The sequence below is a fragment of the Oryctolagus cuniculus genome, chromosome 9 (assembly GCF_964237555.1).
Source record: "Oryctolagus cuniculus chromosome 9, mOryCun1.1, whole genome shotgun sequence".
NCBI classification, from domain to species: domain Eukaryota; kingdom Metazoa; phylum Chordata; class Mammalia; order Lagomorpha; family Leporidae; genus Oryctolagus; species Oryctolagus cuniculus.
In genome coordinates, this window is record NC_091440.1 from 10,032,409 (window position 1) to 10,048,087 (window position 15,679).

At 38.1% G+C, this 15,679-nt stretch overlaps 1 protein-coding gene across 4 annotated transcripts in view; it reads right to left on the bottom strand.

The window, feature by feature from the left end:
* The window catches only part of TPP2 (tripeptidyl peptidase 2), a 90,236-nt gene that overhangs the window by 32,917 nt on the left and 41,640 nt on the right, over nt 1-15,679 (bottom strand). For all 4 annotated transcript variants that reach the window (XR_011378715.1, XR_011378714.1, XM_002713016.5 and 1 more), the window contains exons 12-16: nt 12,737-12,852; nt 12,042-12,210; nt 11,328-11,485; nt 10,282-10,358; nt 8,216-8,322 (exon numbers count right to left, since the gene is read on the bottom strand). Coding sequence is in view for 2 of the 4 variants with exons in the window: in XM_002713016.5 (XP_002713062.1) it covers nt 8,216-8,322; nt 10,282-10,358; nt 11,328-11,485; nt 12,042-12,210; nt 12,737-12,852 (627 nt within the window). In the remaining 2 variants the exon portion in view is untranslated. The remainder of the gene's footprint in view (nt 1-8,215; nt 8,323-10,281; nt 10,359-11,327; nt 11,486-12,041; nt 12,211-12,736; nt 12,853-15,679) is intronic.

Sequence of the window (15,679 nt, forward strand, 5' to 3'; positions counted from 1 at the left end):
CAGAGGAATAGTACAGAGATAAAGGCCACCACAGTGCAAAAACAAATAAGAAACTAATAAATATCTCCACAAATGCTGAATTAAAAACACAAGAATTGAAGAAACAAGAATAAGGAAGACAAGATGATGTCCCCAAAAGAACACACTTCAATATTAGATTAAGATGATGAGTTTGAAGAAATTCCAGAAAAGGAATTACAAAAACTGATCATAGGATTACTTAGAGGTAATCAGAAGAAAATGTATAAACTAATGAAATGCATGCATAACATGAAAGATTTCTCCCACAAAATTGAGATCTTAGAGAAATCAAAATGATATCTTAGAAATGAAGAATTCAATAGACAAATAAAAAATGCAGTGGGAAGCCTTAACAACAGAATCAGTGAAGCAGAAGAATGAATATTCGACTTACAAGAAAAAGCACAGGTAATCATACATTCAGACCAAACGCAAGGAAGAGAAATTAGAAAACTGAAAAAACCTATTGGTAATCTACAGGCTACTATCAAACGACCGACCCAACGTATGGGTTCTAGGAGTTCTTGAAGGTGTGGAAAGAGAGAAAGGATTAGAAGGTCTTTTTAGTGAAATAATGACAGAAAATTTCCCTAATTTGGAGAAAGAAAGGGACATCCAAGTACAGAAAGCACACAGAACTCCTAATAGACATGACTAGGAAAGACTTTCACAATGAGACATTGTAATCAAACTATTCACAGAAAAAAATAAAGATTCTAAAATGTGCATGAGAGAAACGACAGATTACTTTCAGAGAATCTCCAATTAGACTCACAGCAGACTTCTCATCAGAAACCCTACAGACTAGGAGAGAAGGATGAGATATATTCCAAGTCTTAACAGAAAAGAACTGTCAACCTAGAGTACTATATCCTGCAAAGCTCTCATTTATGAAGGGTGGTGAAATGAAGACCTTCCATGACAAACAGAAACTGAAAGAAAATGTCACTACCCATCCAGCACTGCAGAAGATATTTAAGGATGTGCTGCACACATAAACACAGAAACATGGTCATCACTAGGAAAGAAGGTAAAGGAAGAAAATATCCCAGTAGAAGTACTAAGGAAATCCAAAGTAAGAAAAATAGGAATCTTTATAGAAAAATGGGAGGGCAAAGTCATTACTTATCTATAGTCACCTTGAATGTAAAAGGCCTCAATTCTCCATTTAAAAGACACATACTGGCTGAATGGATTAAAAAAAAAAAGACTTATCTATTTGCTGCTTAAAAGACTTATCTATTTGCTGCTTAAAAGAAACACATCTCACCAAAAAGATGCAGGCAGACTGAAAGTGAAAAATGGAAAAAAATATTCCATACTAACAGAAACCTAAAAAGAGCTGGTTAGCCATCCTAACATCAGACAAAATAGACTTTAACACAAAAACTGTTAAAAGAGATAAAGAAGGGTACTATGTAATGATTAAAGGATCAATTCAACAAGAAGATGTAATATTTATAAATGTATACGCACCCAACTAATTACGGGCACCTGGCTATTTAAAAGAAATGTTAAGGGATCTAAATGGAGACAGACTCAAATACAATAGAAATGGGAGATTTCAATACCCCACTTTCAGCAATGGACAGATCCAACCAGACAGAAAGTCAGCAAGGAAATAGCAGAGTGAATTGACACTATAGACCAAATGTACTTAATATATCTACAGAACTTTTCATTCTACAGTTGCAGAATATACATTCTTCTCAAAAGTGCAGGGAACTTTCTCTAGAATTGACCACATACTAGGCCATAAAGCAAGTCTCAGCAAATTCAAAAAAACTGAAATTGTACCATGCGTCTTCTCAGACTGCAATGCGACGAAGCTGGAAATCAGTAACTCAGGAATTTCCAGAACATATGTGAACACATGGAGACTGAAAAACATGCTCCTGAATGAACAGTGGGTCATAGATGAAATTAAAAGAGAAATAAAAAAATTTCTGGAAACAAATGAAAACAATAAAACATAATACAGCAAAAACAGTGTTAAGAGGAAAGTTTATAGCAACTGGTGCCTACATCAAAAAATTGGAAATGCACCAAATAAATGAGCTATCAATGCATCTTAAGGATATAGAAAAACAGCAGCAAACCAAACAAAACTAGAAGAGAAATAATTAAAATTAGAGAAGAAATTAACAAAATTGAAACAAAAAATACAAAAGCAAAACGAAGAGCTGGTTTTTTGAAAAAATAAACAAAATTGACACACCACTGGCCCAACTAACCGAAAAAAGGAGAAGATCCAAATCAATAAAATCAGAGATGAAAAAGGGAATGTAACAACAGACACCACAGAAATAAAGAGTCATCAGAAATCACTACAAAGAGTTAGTAATCCAACAAACTGTGAAACCTACAAGAAATGCATAGATTCCTGGACACATACAACCTACTTAAATTAAGCCATGAAGACATAGAAAACCTAACCAGACCCATTACCAAGACAGAAATTGAGTAATAAACACTCTTCCAACAAAGAAAAGCCCAGGACCAGATGGCTTCACAGTTGAATCCTATCAAACATTTAAAGAAGAACTAACTCCAATTCTTCTCAAGTTATTCAAAACAATTGAAAGGGAGGGAATCCTTGCAAATTCTTTCTATGAAGCCAGCATCACCTTAATTCCTAAACCTGAAAAAAGATGCAAGGGAGAAGGAGAATTACGGACCAATTTCCCTGATAAACATAGATGCAAAAATCTTCAACAAAATTCTAGCCAATCGTATCCAACAACACATCAGAATGATCATTCACCCAGACCAAGCAGGATTTACCCTTGTATGCAGGGATGCTTCAACATTCGCAAATCAATCAATGTGATGCATTGCATTAACAAACTGAAGAACAAAAACTATATGATTATTTCAATAGATGCAGAGAAGGCATCTGATAAAATACAACATCCTTTCATAATGAAAACCTTAAGCAAATTGGGTATAGAATGAAATTCCTCAACAAAATCAAGGCAGTTTATGACAAACCCATGGCCAGCATCCTACTGAGTGGGGAAAAGCTGGAAGAATTCACACTCAGATCTGGAACCAGACAAGGATTCCCACTCTCACTACTGCTATACAATATAATTTTGGAAGTTTTAGCCAGAGCCATTAGGCAAGAAAAAGAAATTAAAGGGATACAAATTGGGAAGGAAAAAGTTAAAATATTCCTATTTGCAGATGATATGATTCTTTATTTAGGGGATCCAAAGAACTCCACTAAGAGAATACTGGAACTCATAGAAGAGTTTGGTAAAGTAGGAGGATATAAAATCAATACATAAAAATCAATAGCCTTTGTATACACAGACAATGCCATGGATGAGAAAGAACTTCTAAGATCGATCCCATTCATAACCGCTTAAAAAAAAAAATTCAATACCCTGGAAAAAATTTAACCAAGGATGTCAAAGACCTCTACAATGAGAATTACAAAACATTAAAAAAATAAATAAAGAAAATACAAAAAAAAAAAAAGGAAAAATCTCCCATGTTCATGAATTGGAAGAATCAATATCATCAAAATGTCCATTCTTTCAAAAGTAATTTACAGATTCAATGCGATAGCAATCAAAATACCAAAGACACTCTTCTCAGATCTAGAAAAAATGCTAATTCATTTGGAAACAAAGGAGACCTGAAATAGATAAAGCAATGTTATAGGACAAAAACAAAGCTGGAGGTATCACAATACTAGACTTCAAGACATACTACAAGGCAGTTATAATCAAAACAGTGTGGTACTGGTACAAAAAAGGATAGACCAATGGAACAGAATGGAAATGCCAGAAATGAATCCAAGCATCTATAATCAACTTATATTTGACCAAGGAGCTAAAACCAATCTCTGGAGCAAGGACAGTATCTTTAACAAATGGTGCTGGACCCATAGAATGGCAGATGTCCTAAACAGCACTCTGGCCTCAGAATCAGCCCTAGAGGCATGCGGATCTGGCTGAAAAGCCCATGAGAGTATTTCAGGCATGGAAAGCCAAGACACTCTGGCAAAAAAAAAAAAAAAAAAAAAAAAAAAAAACCTAAATGAAAGATCTCTGCGAGTGAGATCCCAGTGGAAAGAATGGGTCATCAAAGAAGGAGGTACCTTTCTCTGAAGGGAGGAGAGAACTTCCACTTTGACCATGGCCTTGTCTAAATATCATCAGAGTCAGTGAACTCAGGGGGCTTCCATAGCCTTGGCAGCTCATGACAAGAGCCTAGGGTGATTACTGATGCCATAAACAAGAGTGTCAATTTGTAAAGTCAACAATGGGAGTCACTGTGCACTTTCTCCTCATGTAGGATCTCTGTCCTTAGTGTGCTGTACATTGAGATTTAATGCTATAACTAGTACTCAAACAGTATTTTTCACTTTATGTTTCTGTATGGGAGCAAACTGTTGAAATCTTTACTTAATGTATGCTAAACTGATCTTCTGTATATAAAGAGAAACGAAAATGAATCTTGATGTGAATGGAAGGGGAGAGGGAGTAGGAAAGGGGAGGATTGCGGGTGGGAGGGACGTTATGGGGGGGAAGCCACTGTAATCCATAAGCTGTACTTTGGAAATTTATATTCATTAAATAAAAGTTAAAAAAAAATGGTGCTGGGAAAAATGGGTTTCCACATGCAGAAGTATGAAGCAGGACTCCTACCTTACACCTTATACCTTACATCAAAATCCATTTAAAATGGATTAAAGACCTAAATCTACAATCTGATACCATCAAATTAGTAGAGAATATTGGGGAAATCCTGTAAGACACTGACACAGACAAAGAGTTCTTGGAAAAGACCCCAGAGGCAAAGGCAATCAAAGCCAAAATTAACAAATAGGATTACATCAAATTGAGAAGCTTCCATACTGCAAAAGAAACACTCAAGAAAGTGAAGAAGCATCTGACAGAATGGGAGAAATTATTTGTAAACTATAAACTGATAAAGGCTTAAAAATCAGAATATATAGATATCAGAAATTCGATGACAAAACAAACAATCCAGTGAAGAAATGGGCAACAGACGAATGAAAAAATGTTCAGGATCTCTTGCCATCAGGTAAGTGGACATTAAATCCACAAAGAGGTTTCACCTCACCCCAGTTAGTATGGCTTTTATACAGAAATCAACAAATAACAAATGCTGGATATGAAGTGGGGAAAAGGTACCCTAATCCACTGGTTGAGGAAATGTAAATTGGTATAACTACTATGGAAGGACAGTATGGAGATACCTCAGAAACCTGAATATAAACCTCCCATATGACTCAGCCATCCCACTCCTGGGAATTTACCCAAGGGAAATGAAATCAGCAAATAAAAGATCTGCACTCCCATGTTTAATGCAGCTCAATTCAGAATAACTAAGACATGGAATCAACCTAAATTCTCATCAACTGAAGACTGGATAAAGAGATTATGGAATATGTACACTATGGAATACTACACAGCAGTAAAAAAAATGAAATCTGGTTAATTGCAACAAAATTGATGAATCTGGAAAACATAATACTTTGTGAAATAAGCTAGTCTCAAAGGGGAAAATGCCACATATTCTTTCTGATCTGTGATAACTAATAGAGCACCAAAAGGAAATCTGTAGAAGTGAAACTGACACTGAGAAGCAAGGACTTGAATATAATCCTTGTCTTTACTTTCAAGGAACAGGTTTTTTTTTATTCTTCATACTACTTGTTGACCTCTTAACACAGAGTTAATCATATGTATATAAAATCAATTGAAAATAAATCCCAGTAAAAAATAAGAGTGGGAGGCCGGCGCCACGGCTCACTAGGTTAATCCTCCACCTAGTGGTGCCGGCACACCGGGTTCTAGTCCCGGTCAGGACACCGGATTCTGTCCCGGTTGCCCCTCTTCCAGGCCAGCTCTCTGCTATGGCCCGGGAGTGCAGTGGAGGATGGCCCAAGTGCTTGGGCCCTGCACCCCATAGGAGACCAGGAGAAGCACCTGGATCCTGCCATCGGATCAGCGCGGTGCGCCGGCCGCAGCGTGCCAGCCGCGGCAGCCATTGGAGGGTGAACCAACGGCAAAAGGAAGACCTTTCTCTCTGTGTCTCTCTCTCTCACTGTCCACTCTGCCTGTCAAAAAAAAAAAAAAAAAAAAAAAAAAAGAGTGGGAATAAGAGAGGGAGGAGGAAGGAGGAAGTTTGTAACTGTAAAGCTGTATAGTTCTGCATACACTCCTATGGACTTAGTTCTAAGGGTACAGTTTAAAAACTTGCCATGGCACCACAAATCCCATTAAGGTGCGTGGTAAAAATGGCATGTTAAGTGTTAAAGTGATCATACAGATAGGATTAAGTGTTAAAAGGATCATATAAATAAGATCAAGTGTCTGGTAACAATAATAGAATTAAAAAGGAGAGAATGTTCCAACATGGGAAGCAGTCCAAATAGCAGACTCATGGAATGAAAATTGCTTTAAATAACTTTAAATCAGCCCTTAAGGCATTCTGGTCTGGCTGAAAAGCCCATGAGAGCATTTTAGGCAAGGAAAGCCAAGACACTGTGGCAAAACAATGTCCTACATGAAGGGTCTCTGTGAGAGAGATCCCAGTGGAAAGAAGTGACCATCACAGAAGGATGTACTTTTCTCAGAAGGAGGAGAGAACTTCCACTTCGCTTATGGCTTTGTCTAAATACTGATGGAGATTGTGGATTTAATAGGCTTCCATAACCTTAGCAGCTCATTTCAAGAGCCACAGGTGATCATAGATGTCTTACATAAATAACAGTATTAATAATTAACAACAGGAATCACTGTGCACTTACTTCCCATGCAGGACCTCTGTTCTCAATGAGTTGTATTATGAGAATTAACTGTAAAACTTGTTCTCAAATGGTTTTATGTGTGTGTATGCAAATTGTTGAAATCTTTACTTAGTACAGAGTTGGTCTCTTGCCTATAAAGTTAATTGAAAATGAATCTTAATGGAGAATGGGACTGGGATTGGGAGAGGGAGGAGGAGGTAGGGGGGAAGTAGGGGTGGGAGGGCAGGTAGAAAGAATCACTATATTCCTCAAGTTGTACTTATGGAATTTGTGGGAACAATCACTATTTTCCCTAAAGTTGTACTTATGAAATTTGTTCTTAAATAAAAGGTTTCTTTGGGAAAAACAAAAAAAGAAATCTGTTTTTAAAACATTATAATCCTATGTCAAACGTAAGCCATAATTAGTAATGGTATCAAATTGGTTATGATTCCAAAAGGATGAAATACTCTTTAAGGTGTCCAGCAGAAGGCCAATCCAAGAAGTACTCTGTAATGTTGGCTGTTAATTTAAATTGGGTGAATTCTTGCCAGCCTACATTCACTTCTTTTCATCAACGTAAATTAGATATGATAGTTTACATTCCTCCCCTCCATGTACTGGCTTCTGAACTGTACAACTGTTTAAGACATATAACCTGTGAAGGAAAATATACTACACTCATAAGCCCTGCATGAAACCATGATATAATTACTCTCATAATACTGTAACACATAACTCAGTAGAATTGTTTTAGGCAATCAATTACTCTCAAAATTTCAAAGACACTAAAGGGAAATTTTTTACACTTTCAATTTACATAGATTAAAACTATTTCTAGGCCGGCGCCGCAGCTCAATAGGGTAATCCTCCGCTTGCGGCGCCAGCACACCGGGTTCTAGTCCCGGTCGGGGCGCCGGATTCTGTCCCAGTTGCCCCTCTTCCAGGCCAGCTCTCTGCTATGGCCCGGGAGTGCAGAGGAGGATGGCCCAAGTCCTTGGGCCCTGCACCCACATGGGAGACCAGGAGAAGCACCTGGCTCCTGGCTTCGGATCAGCGCAGTATGCCGGCCACAGCAGCCATTGGAGGGTGAACCAATGGAAAAGGAAGACCTTTCTCTCTGTCTGTCTCTCTCACTGTCTACTCTGCCTGTCAAAAAAACAAAAAAACAACAAAAAAAAACCTATTTCTAAAATCATACAAAATCAACATCTTGAGGTTTAAGCAACTGCTACATGTTTAAACTGAGTAGTGAGTGAGTCAATACAAATAGGTAGATCTTAAAAATAAAGTTTGAACCTAATAGCAAATCTAGGGTGCCAAATACAGGAGAAAAAAAAGTATATACATATACTTTACAGAGTCATAACTAGAGAAACAAATGCAAATAAAGCAAGTGTCAAGACAGACTTTACTTGTACTTACCAGCCCATGTTGCACCTTCAGGAACCTCAATAAAATGCCTTCGAATTTGACCAGGTTTAAAATGCACATCTGTAAAGGCTACATCATAATGTGATGATTCATTTACTCTGAAAATAAAATTATTAATTGTGACATTTTCATAAAAACATTTTTATATTTGTACTAAGCCCCCTGGTACTCTTTGCTGAACAAATGTAAAAGAACAGCTCATCAGAAATAAACACAGAGATTTATAAGCTAGTTACAAAGCAGTGTATGAATTATATGTCATTTTTGCAATATGTTAATAGAGATAATCTCTGGATAGTGAAGCATAGATGATTCTTCCTACTTATCCATTTTCTAATCTATAAATTATGCATATACTACTTAAAAAAACTGTGTGCAAGTTCCTGTTCTTTCCTGTGCTCTAAGTCTTTTTGTTAAAGGAATTCAACATTTACAAATTTTGTTAATTACTAGATTCTGGACTACTATACAGTGATTCCTTGATAGTAAAATGAAAAATGATGTTATGGGACACTGACACTGTCTTATACATAGTTATAAGATTGGTTTTTAAGTAAGTCCTCTTGTGGGCTTCAAACTCGAATGTTATTAAACAATAAAGAAGAAAGATAAAGTACTATCAACATAATTTTATAAGAAATAAATACAAAGGTCAATTGTAAAACTATTTGCTTTGGAAGCACCAAGTATATTCTAGAAAGAAATTATTTTTACCATGACAAATACTGGATCATTGTCTATTAAATATACGGCACTGTTCTTAGGAGCTAGAAATATAACAAAGAATAATACATGATCCTTTACCTTATACAATCTAGTAGGGAGGAAAAAGCAGCATGACACATTTAATTTAATATGAGGGTACTCATAATGTTCATTGAAAAAAATTAAAAGATGTTTATTTTGTTGTAAAAATCTTGAAATCCAGGCATAGTTTTTTGCAATACACATTTCCATGGACTTTTTGAAGATCACACCTGTGCTTTGAGTAGCAAGAAATATCAGGGGAAAACAGAATACTTGGTTCAAAGGGAGCACAGGCAAGCGTCCTGAAGGCGAGGGCATCAGCTGACTCCTAAAGGTCTTATCCGATCACCTTGTCTAGATTCCTATTGGACTTCAGGAGAATAAATGGCTAGGTATCTACTGCTATGCAATTTTTCCATGTGCATTAAACTTTTTAAATGCAATATCCTCAAATTCACTCCATTTTTCTCAGGGGCTGAGATCTGTTACTTAGTATTTACCCAAGTAACTTAATAGAAACTGTGAATTTAGAACTTTCACAGACTCTCATAATCCAAATCTTCCCCTTCATCTACTGAACAATTTATTTTGTCTTGCACATACTATATAGTCGGACTCATAAGAGTAGGTGTTAAGATATAGCCCTTGTGCCTTCAAGGAATGCAGAAATTAAATAAGAAATTACACCATACTGGATCAAGTCTTTCCAGGGGCATGTAAAAAGTGCCATGAAGCAAAAAGAAGAGACTCCTTCACTTGGACCAGCAAAGGACCCAACTGCACAAATCCTTAGAAAATTTGGTGTCAGAATTAATGAGTTGGTTACAATCTGTGACAGGGCATACACAATGTCAAGAAGCATTGGCTGGGGCTACAGTTGTATGGGATAATTTTTGTTTTAAGGAACTTGGTCTTTTGTGGTACCACTATGTATTTTTAGTCAGGAAGTATTACGGTTCCAGGGTGAACTAAATGGAAAATGAAGAGTCTGGATACACAGGTGACTAGAAAGTACAAGAACCAGAAGGAGACAGTAATCCCAGACACAAGAGGAATGAAAAAGGATGGTGGAGAATGAAGAAATAGTGTCAAACTTTCAGAGGGATTGGGTAAGATGAAGGCACACAGAAGGGATCAGAAATCCTGGTGGGAGCAACAGGGCAGATACTAGGTACCATCAGTTATCTGCAGTTAGAACAGCCAGTCATTACCTGGTTCTGGCCTAATAATCCTGGAATGTGTACACTACTTCATAAACAGACACTGAAAATAAAGATGTAGCAGTAAGCTGTGAATAACCTATCACTTACTTTGCTGCTATAACTGCGGTGATTGGAACTCTGAAAAGAGGACCTGCATTTGGGGATGCTATATCATAGCCACATACCTCGAAAAAAAGAACAATAAGTTTCAATTTTCATAAAGCAAACTTTCACAAAAGCAGAAAATAAGGTATAACCTAGTCACAGAATACATTAATCTAAATTTAAAGCTGAAATTTCCTCAATACAAATTGTTATCAGTTTCCTGACTCTAAGTCACATCAGTAATAACAAAAAGCTCAAATACATGTTTAACAATCCCTAATTCAGATTAACGAGGAAATGGGACAGTAAATACAAAATAAATGCATTTTAATTACTCTCAACCGTAAATCAGTTTAAACTAGTATCAGAGGTACACCATTATGCTGTTCTACGCTTAGATGCTTTCTTCATCTGAGCATTAAATGTTTATTGTAACCTATGTTTAACAGAATTAAACAAAAGCCAAATCAGAGGGAAAGGTATTTCAAAAGGCTTTGCTGCTATGCTTCTTTCTGTTCCCATTTTCACATAAGCACACATATTCTGTTTTTTATATTTACAATAAATAATTTTTATTTATTTGATAAAGGAGCGAGAAAAAACACAAGAACCTTCCAGTCCACTCGTTCATTCTCCAAATGCCCTCAAGGACAGGGTTGGGCCAGGCCCAATCTGGGAGCCGTCAACTCAATCCAGGTCTCCCACAGGGGTGGCAGGAACACCCAATAACTTGAGCCATCACTGCTGTCTCTCAGCATATTCATTAGCAGGAAGCTGGAATTAGGAGACGAGCCTAGGCACTCTGACATGGGATATTGTCTTCAACTGCTCTGTCAAACATCTCCCCCTGCAAGATATCCTTAAAATATGTTCCTGACCAAATGGATACGGATTTAATGAAAGAGCTGTAAAATCTATCAAGTGTAAAGGTAATGTTGTTTCTGAACAAGAAAAAGCAATACACTGCAAATACACTTGGGATCCTTTACTTTTAACTTTAAAACATTTTAAAAAGAGTAAAGAAGGGAAAAATGAAGATATGTCAATACCTCTGTGTAATGTAATCCTTCTCTTAAGCCCCTGGGATCCACACGTATGTTTATGTGTCTACATTGATTCATGAGTTCCAAATGGCTGGGACACTGAACCCAAGATGAATTTGAAGTTAAAGCTAAATGGAGCTGAAGGGATATTTTTTCAGAATTTTCTGGCATTAAAAAGACCAAAAATTAAAAATTAGTTTTTATTTCTCCAATTTTCTTCCATTTTAAAAAGTGCTATCTTCTGTCTAGGAAATCTGGCAACTTTGGTTGTAAAATACCCTTGACGTGAACATCCATCTAAAACAAAGCTTTGTTAGTCAGAATCTTCTTTACATTTTAGAATATTTGTGATCCATTCATAATCTCATCAAACACTGCTATGATCTTAAAATAAGAAACTTTAATGGGTATTTTTAATTGAGCTGCAGTCTGCCCTTATGCTTCTACTTCACCCTCTCCAACTGAAAGCTCTCTTTTACCCAGGTAGTAAAAGTGGGAAACAAAAGAAATCTGGTGTCTTATCAGTAATCGATTATTGCTTTCATCAGTAACCAAGAGGCTAGCCCAACTGCCATTGTAGTGGGATCCCTATTTGCTCTGGCAATTCCCCTTAAGTCTCTAAGAAGCTGTCATGTTTTCACTTCAGAATATCAGCCCAATCAGCATTTTTCTCTTAAACACCATTCATTCAAACTACAAATGTGAATACCTATTGCTTACCTGTATTCTCTGGAAACACAGGTTCAATGCCAACGCCATGATCTGAAGGTGCAGCCACCTGGACAGGATCTCGGAGGTAGATGCCACGGTTATTTCCAACAGTAACAGTGAAACCTAATTTATTAGCAAATGATGTGTTCTGAATGAGGTAGTCATAGGCTTTATCAACCTAATTAAAGGAATATAAAAGATGTAAATAGGTATAAATGTTTGAAGCAAGAAAATATTTTGTTGCAAATTACCAACCAATTGGGTTTTAGGTGTAGCAAAGTAGAAGTAAAAACTTATATTTCCCTCGTATTTTAAACTACCCAATACTTTAAGGACAACTGTATAGTTTTAGACAAAATGCCAGTCAAGTGCCATTGGATGCGTCTTCCCTTGTACATGATATTTTCAAGTGACCTAATTCAGGAACTGAAGCACCTGCCATTACAAATGACAAGCTTTTGGCTCTACTTTTCTGCTTTGATTTTTCAACTTTCATATGTCCTCCATATCCATTACATTTCTCTAGCTTGGTGCACCAAATTTGTCTTAACCATAAAATTTTTGTGTCCTTTTTGCTTACAGTTCTATAGCCACATAATCTAGAATTATCTAGATAATCTAGAAAATCACTGTTGTAGCCACTACTAGCTGAGATATTATTTTAATGGTGCTTTACAATCTGTTACTTATACAGGTAACAATACCTGAATAATACCATGTCCTTGGGCAAATACTTCTATGTTGTCAGCCTTCACTGCAGTGTTTTCTAGAGCTCTTCTAACCGAATGAACTGTGTAGTCAACATTATTAGCTTTCAGACCTAAAATTTAAAAATGGAAATAAGAAGTTATTAGAGAGCTCACTTTTTCATACTCCCTCTGCCCATACCCAGTACACTGGAATATATATATATATACTGGAATAAATTCCAGTATGATAAAATATATAGGGATACAGAAAAATTCTGATTATTTTTCAAGATTTATTTATTTGAAAGGCGGAGTTATGGAGAGAGAGAGGGAGATACAGAGAGGGAGGTCTTGCATCTGCTAGCTCACTCCCCAAATGGCTGTAATGGCCAGGACTGGGCCAGGCTGAAGCCAGGAGCCAGGATCATCATCTGGGTCTCCCATGTGGGTATAGAGGACCAATCACTTGGGCCATTCCATTGCTTTCCCAGGCGGATTAGCAGGGAGCTGGATCAGAAGTGGAGCAGCTATGATTTGAACTGGTGTCCATTTGGGATTCTGGTACTGCTTCATCTGCTACACCACAGCACTGGCCTCAGCCTCTCTGATTTTAATGACTTAGGCTTTAACACTTAGATTTATTTACTTATTTTAGTCAGAGTTAGATAGAAGAAGGGACACAGAAACAAAAATCTTCCATCTGCTGGCTTACTCCCCAGATGGCTGCAAAGACGGGGGCTGGGCCAGGTTGAAGCCAGAGCCAGGAACTCTGGGTGGGTGGCAGGGCCCAGTGACTTGGGTTATCATCTTCTGATGCTTTCCCAGGCACATCAGTAGGGAGCTGGATTGAAGTGCAGCAGTCGGTACTTGAACTGGTTTCCCATTTGGGATGCAAGCACTGCAGGAGGTGGCTTATCCTGCTGTACCACAGCACAGGCCCCTTAATATTTTTATTTAACTTAACTAAACAATCTGACTCAAACTGCCTGCATCACATACAGACTTCATTCAATAAAAATTCCCTTGTGTCCATGCAGTGACATTAATGCAGTCTATGAACAGGTAACATAAATATGTGAAGAAAATTCCTAAAGGCATTTGAATGACATTTTCTTTAAAACACCGCTGATCAGAGCCGGCGCCGTGGCTCAATAGGCTAATCCTCCACCTTGCGGCGCCGGCAAACCGGGTTCTAGTCCCGGTTGGGGCGCCGGATTCTGTCCCGGTTGCCCCTCTTCCAGGCCAGCTCTCTGCTATGGCCAGGGAGTGCAGTGGAGGATGGCCCAGGTGCTTGGGCCCTGCACCCCATGGGAGACCAGGAAAAGCACCTGGCTCCTGGCTCCTGCCAGGATCAGCGCGGTGCGCCGGCTGCAGCGGCGGCCATTGGAGGGTGAACCAGCGGCAAAGGAAGACCTTTCTCTCTCTGTCTCTCTCTCTCACTGTCCACTCTGCCTGTCAAAAAAAAAAAAAAAAAAAAAAAAAACAAAACACCGCTGATCAAACAATACAGTTATTGGCAGTGGTTTTCAAAGTGGTTGGATGTTCTAACACCAGGGAAACTTCAATGAGAAAAAAAAAACAAAAAACCATTAAGTCTAATGACAGACATACTGAATAAGAATCTCTGAAACCTGGATTGCAGGGTTTACTTTATGAAAAGCTTCCCAGGATTCTACAATACAGTCCCAGAACAGGGAACTATTTTTCCATGGGATGAATATGGAATCCAACAATTTGTCAGCTTTGTATTACAGACTGTTGTTAGAGATAAAACAGTAGCACTATAAATCATCACTCTTATCCTTTACAGAGCTGATCAAACATGCAAACACTTATATTGTAAGAAAGAAACATGGAAACACAATGCTGCCCTAAGAGCAAATCAAGTAAGTGACCAACTTTTTTTTTTCTTTAGAAAGTTTTTATTTAGGGCCGGCGCCGTGGCTCAATAGGCTAATCCTCCACCTTGCGGCGCCGGCACACCGGGTTCTAGTCCCGGTTGGGGCGCCGGATTCTGTCCCGGTTGCCCCTCTTCCAGGCCAGCTCTCTGCTATGGCCAGGGAGTGCAGTGGAGGATGGCCCAGGTGCTTGGGCCCTGCACCCCATGGGAGACCAGGAAAAGCACCTGGCTCCTGGCTCCTGCCAGGATCAGCGCGGTGCGCCGGCTGCAGCGGCGGCCATTGGAGGGTGAACCAACGGCAAAGGAAGACCTTTCTCTCTCTGTCTCTCTCTCTCACTGTCCACTCTGCCTGTCAAAAAAAAAAAAAAAAAAAAAAAAAAAAAAAAAAAAAAAAAAAAAAAAAAAAAAAAAAAAAAAAAAAGAAAGTTTTTATTTAATGAATACAAATTTCATATGTACAGCTTTTAGGAATATAGTGGTTCCCTCCATTCTCGCTCTCCCAACCTCACTCCCATCCTACCTCTTACTTCCCCTCCCATTCCATTCTTCACTAAGATTCGTTTTTATTGACTTTATACACAGAAGACCAACTCTATACTAAGTAGAGATTTCAACAGTTTGCACCCACAAAGACACACAAAGTATAAAGTACAGTTTGAAGACAAGTTTTACTACTAATTCTCATGGTACACCTCATTAAGGACAGAGGTCCAACATGAGGAGTGACCAACTTTTTAACAAGAAGCCAAACAGGTAACCCTCCATCAGAACATCTGATAGAATTCTGGGTCCTTTTTTTTTTTTTTAATTTTATTTATTTATTTGAAAGGCAGAATTACAGAGAGAGAGAGAGAGAGAGAGAGAGAGAGAGAGAGAGATCTTCCATCTGCTGATTCACTCCTAAAATGGCCACAATGGCCAGAGCTGGGCTGGTCTGAAGCCAGGAACCAGAAGGTTCTTCTGGGTCTCCCATGTGGGAAAAGGGCCCAAGCACTTGGGCCATATTCCGCTGATTTCCCAGGAGCATTAGCAGGAAGCTGGATTGGAACTGGTGCCCA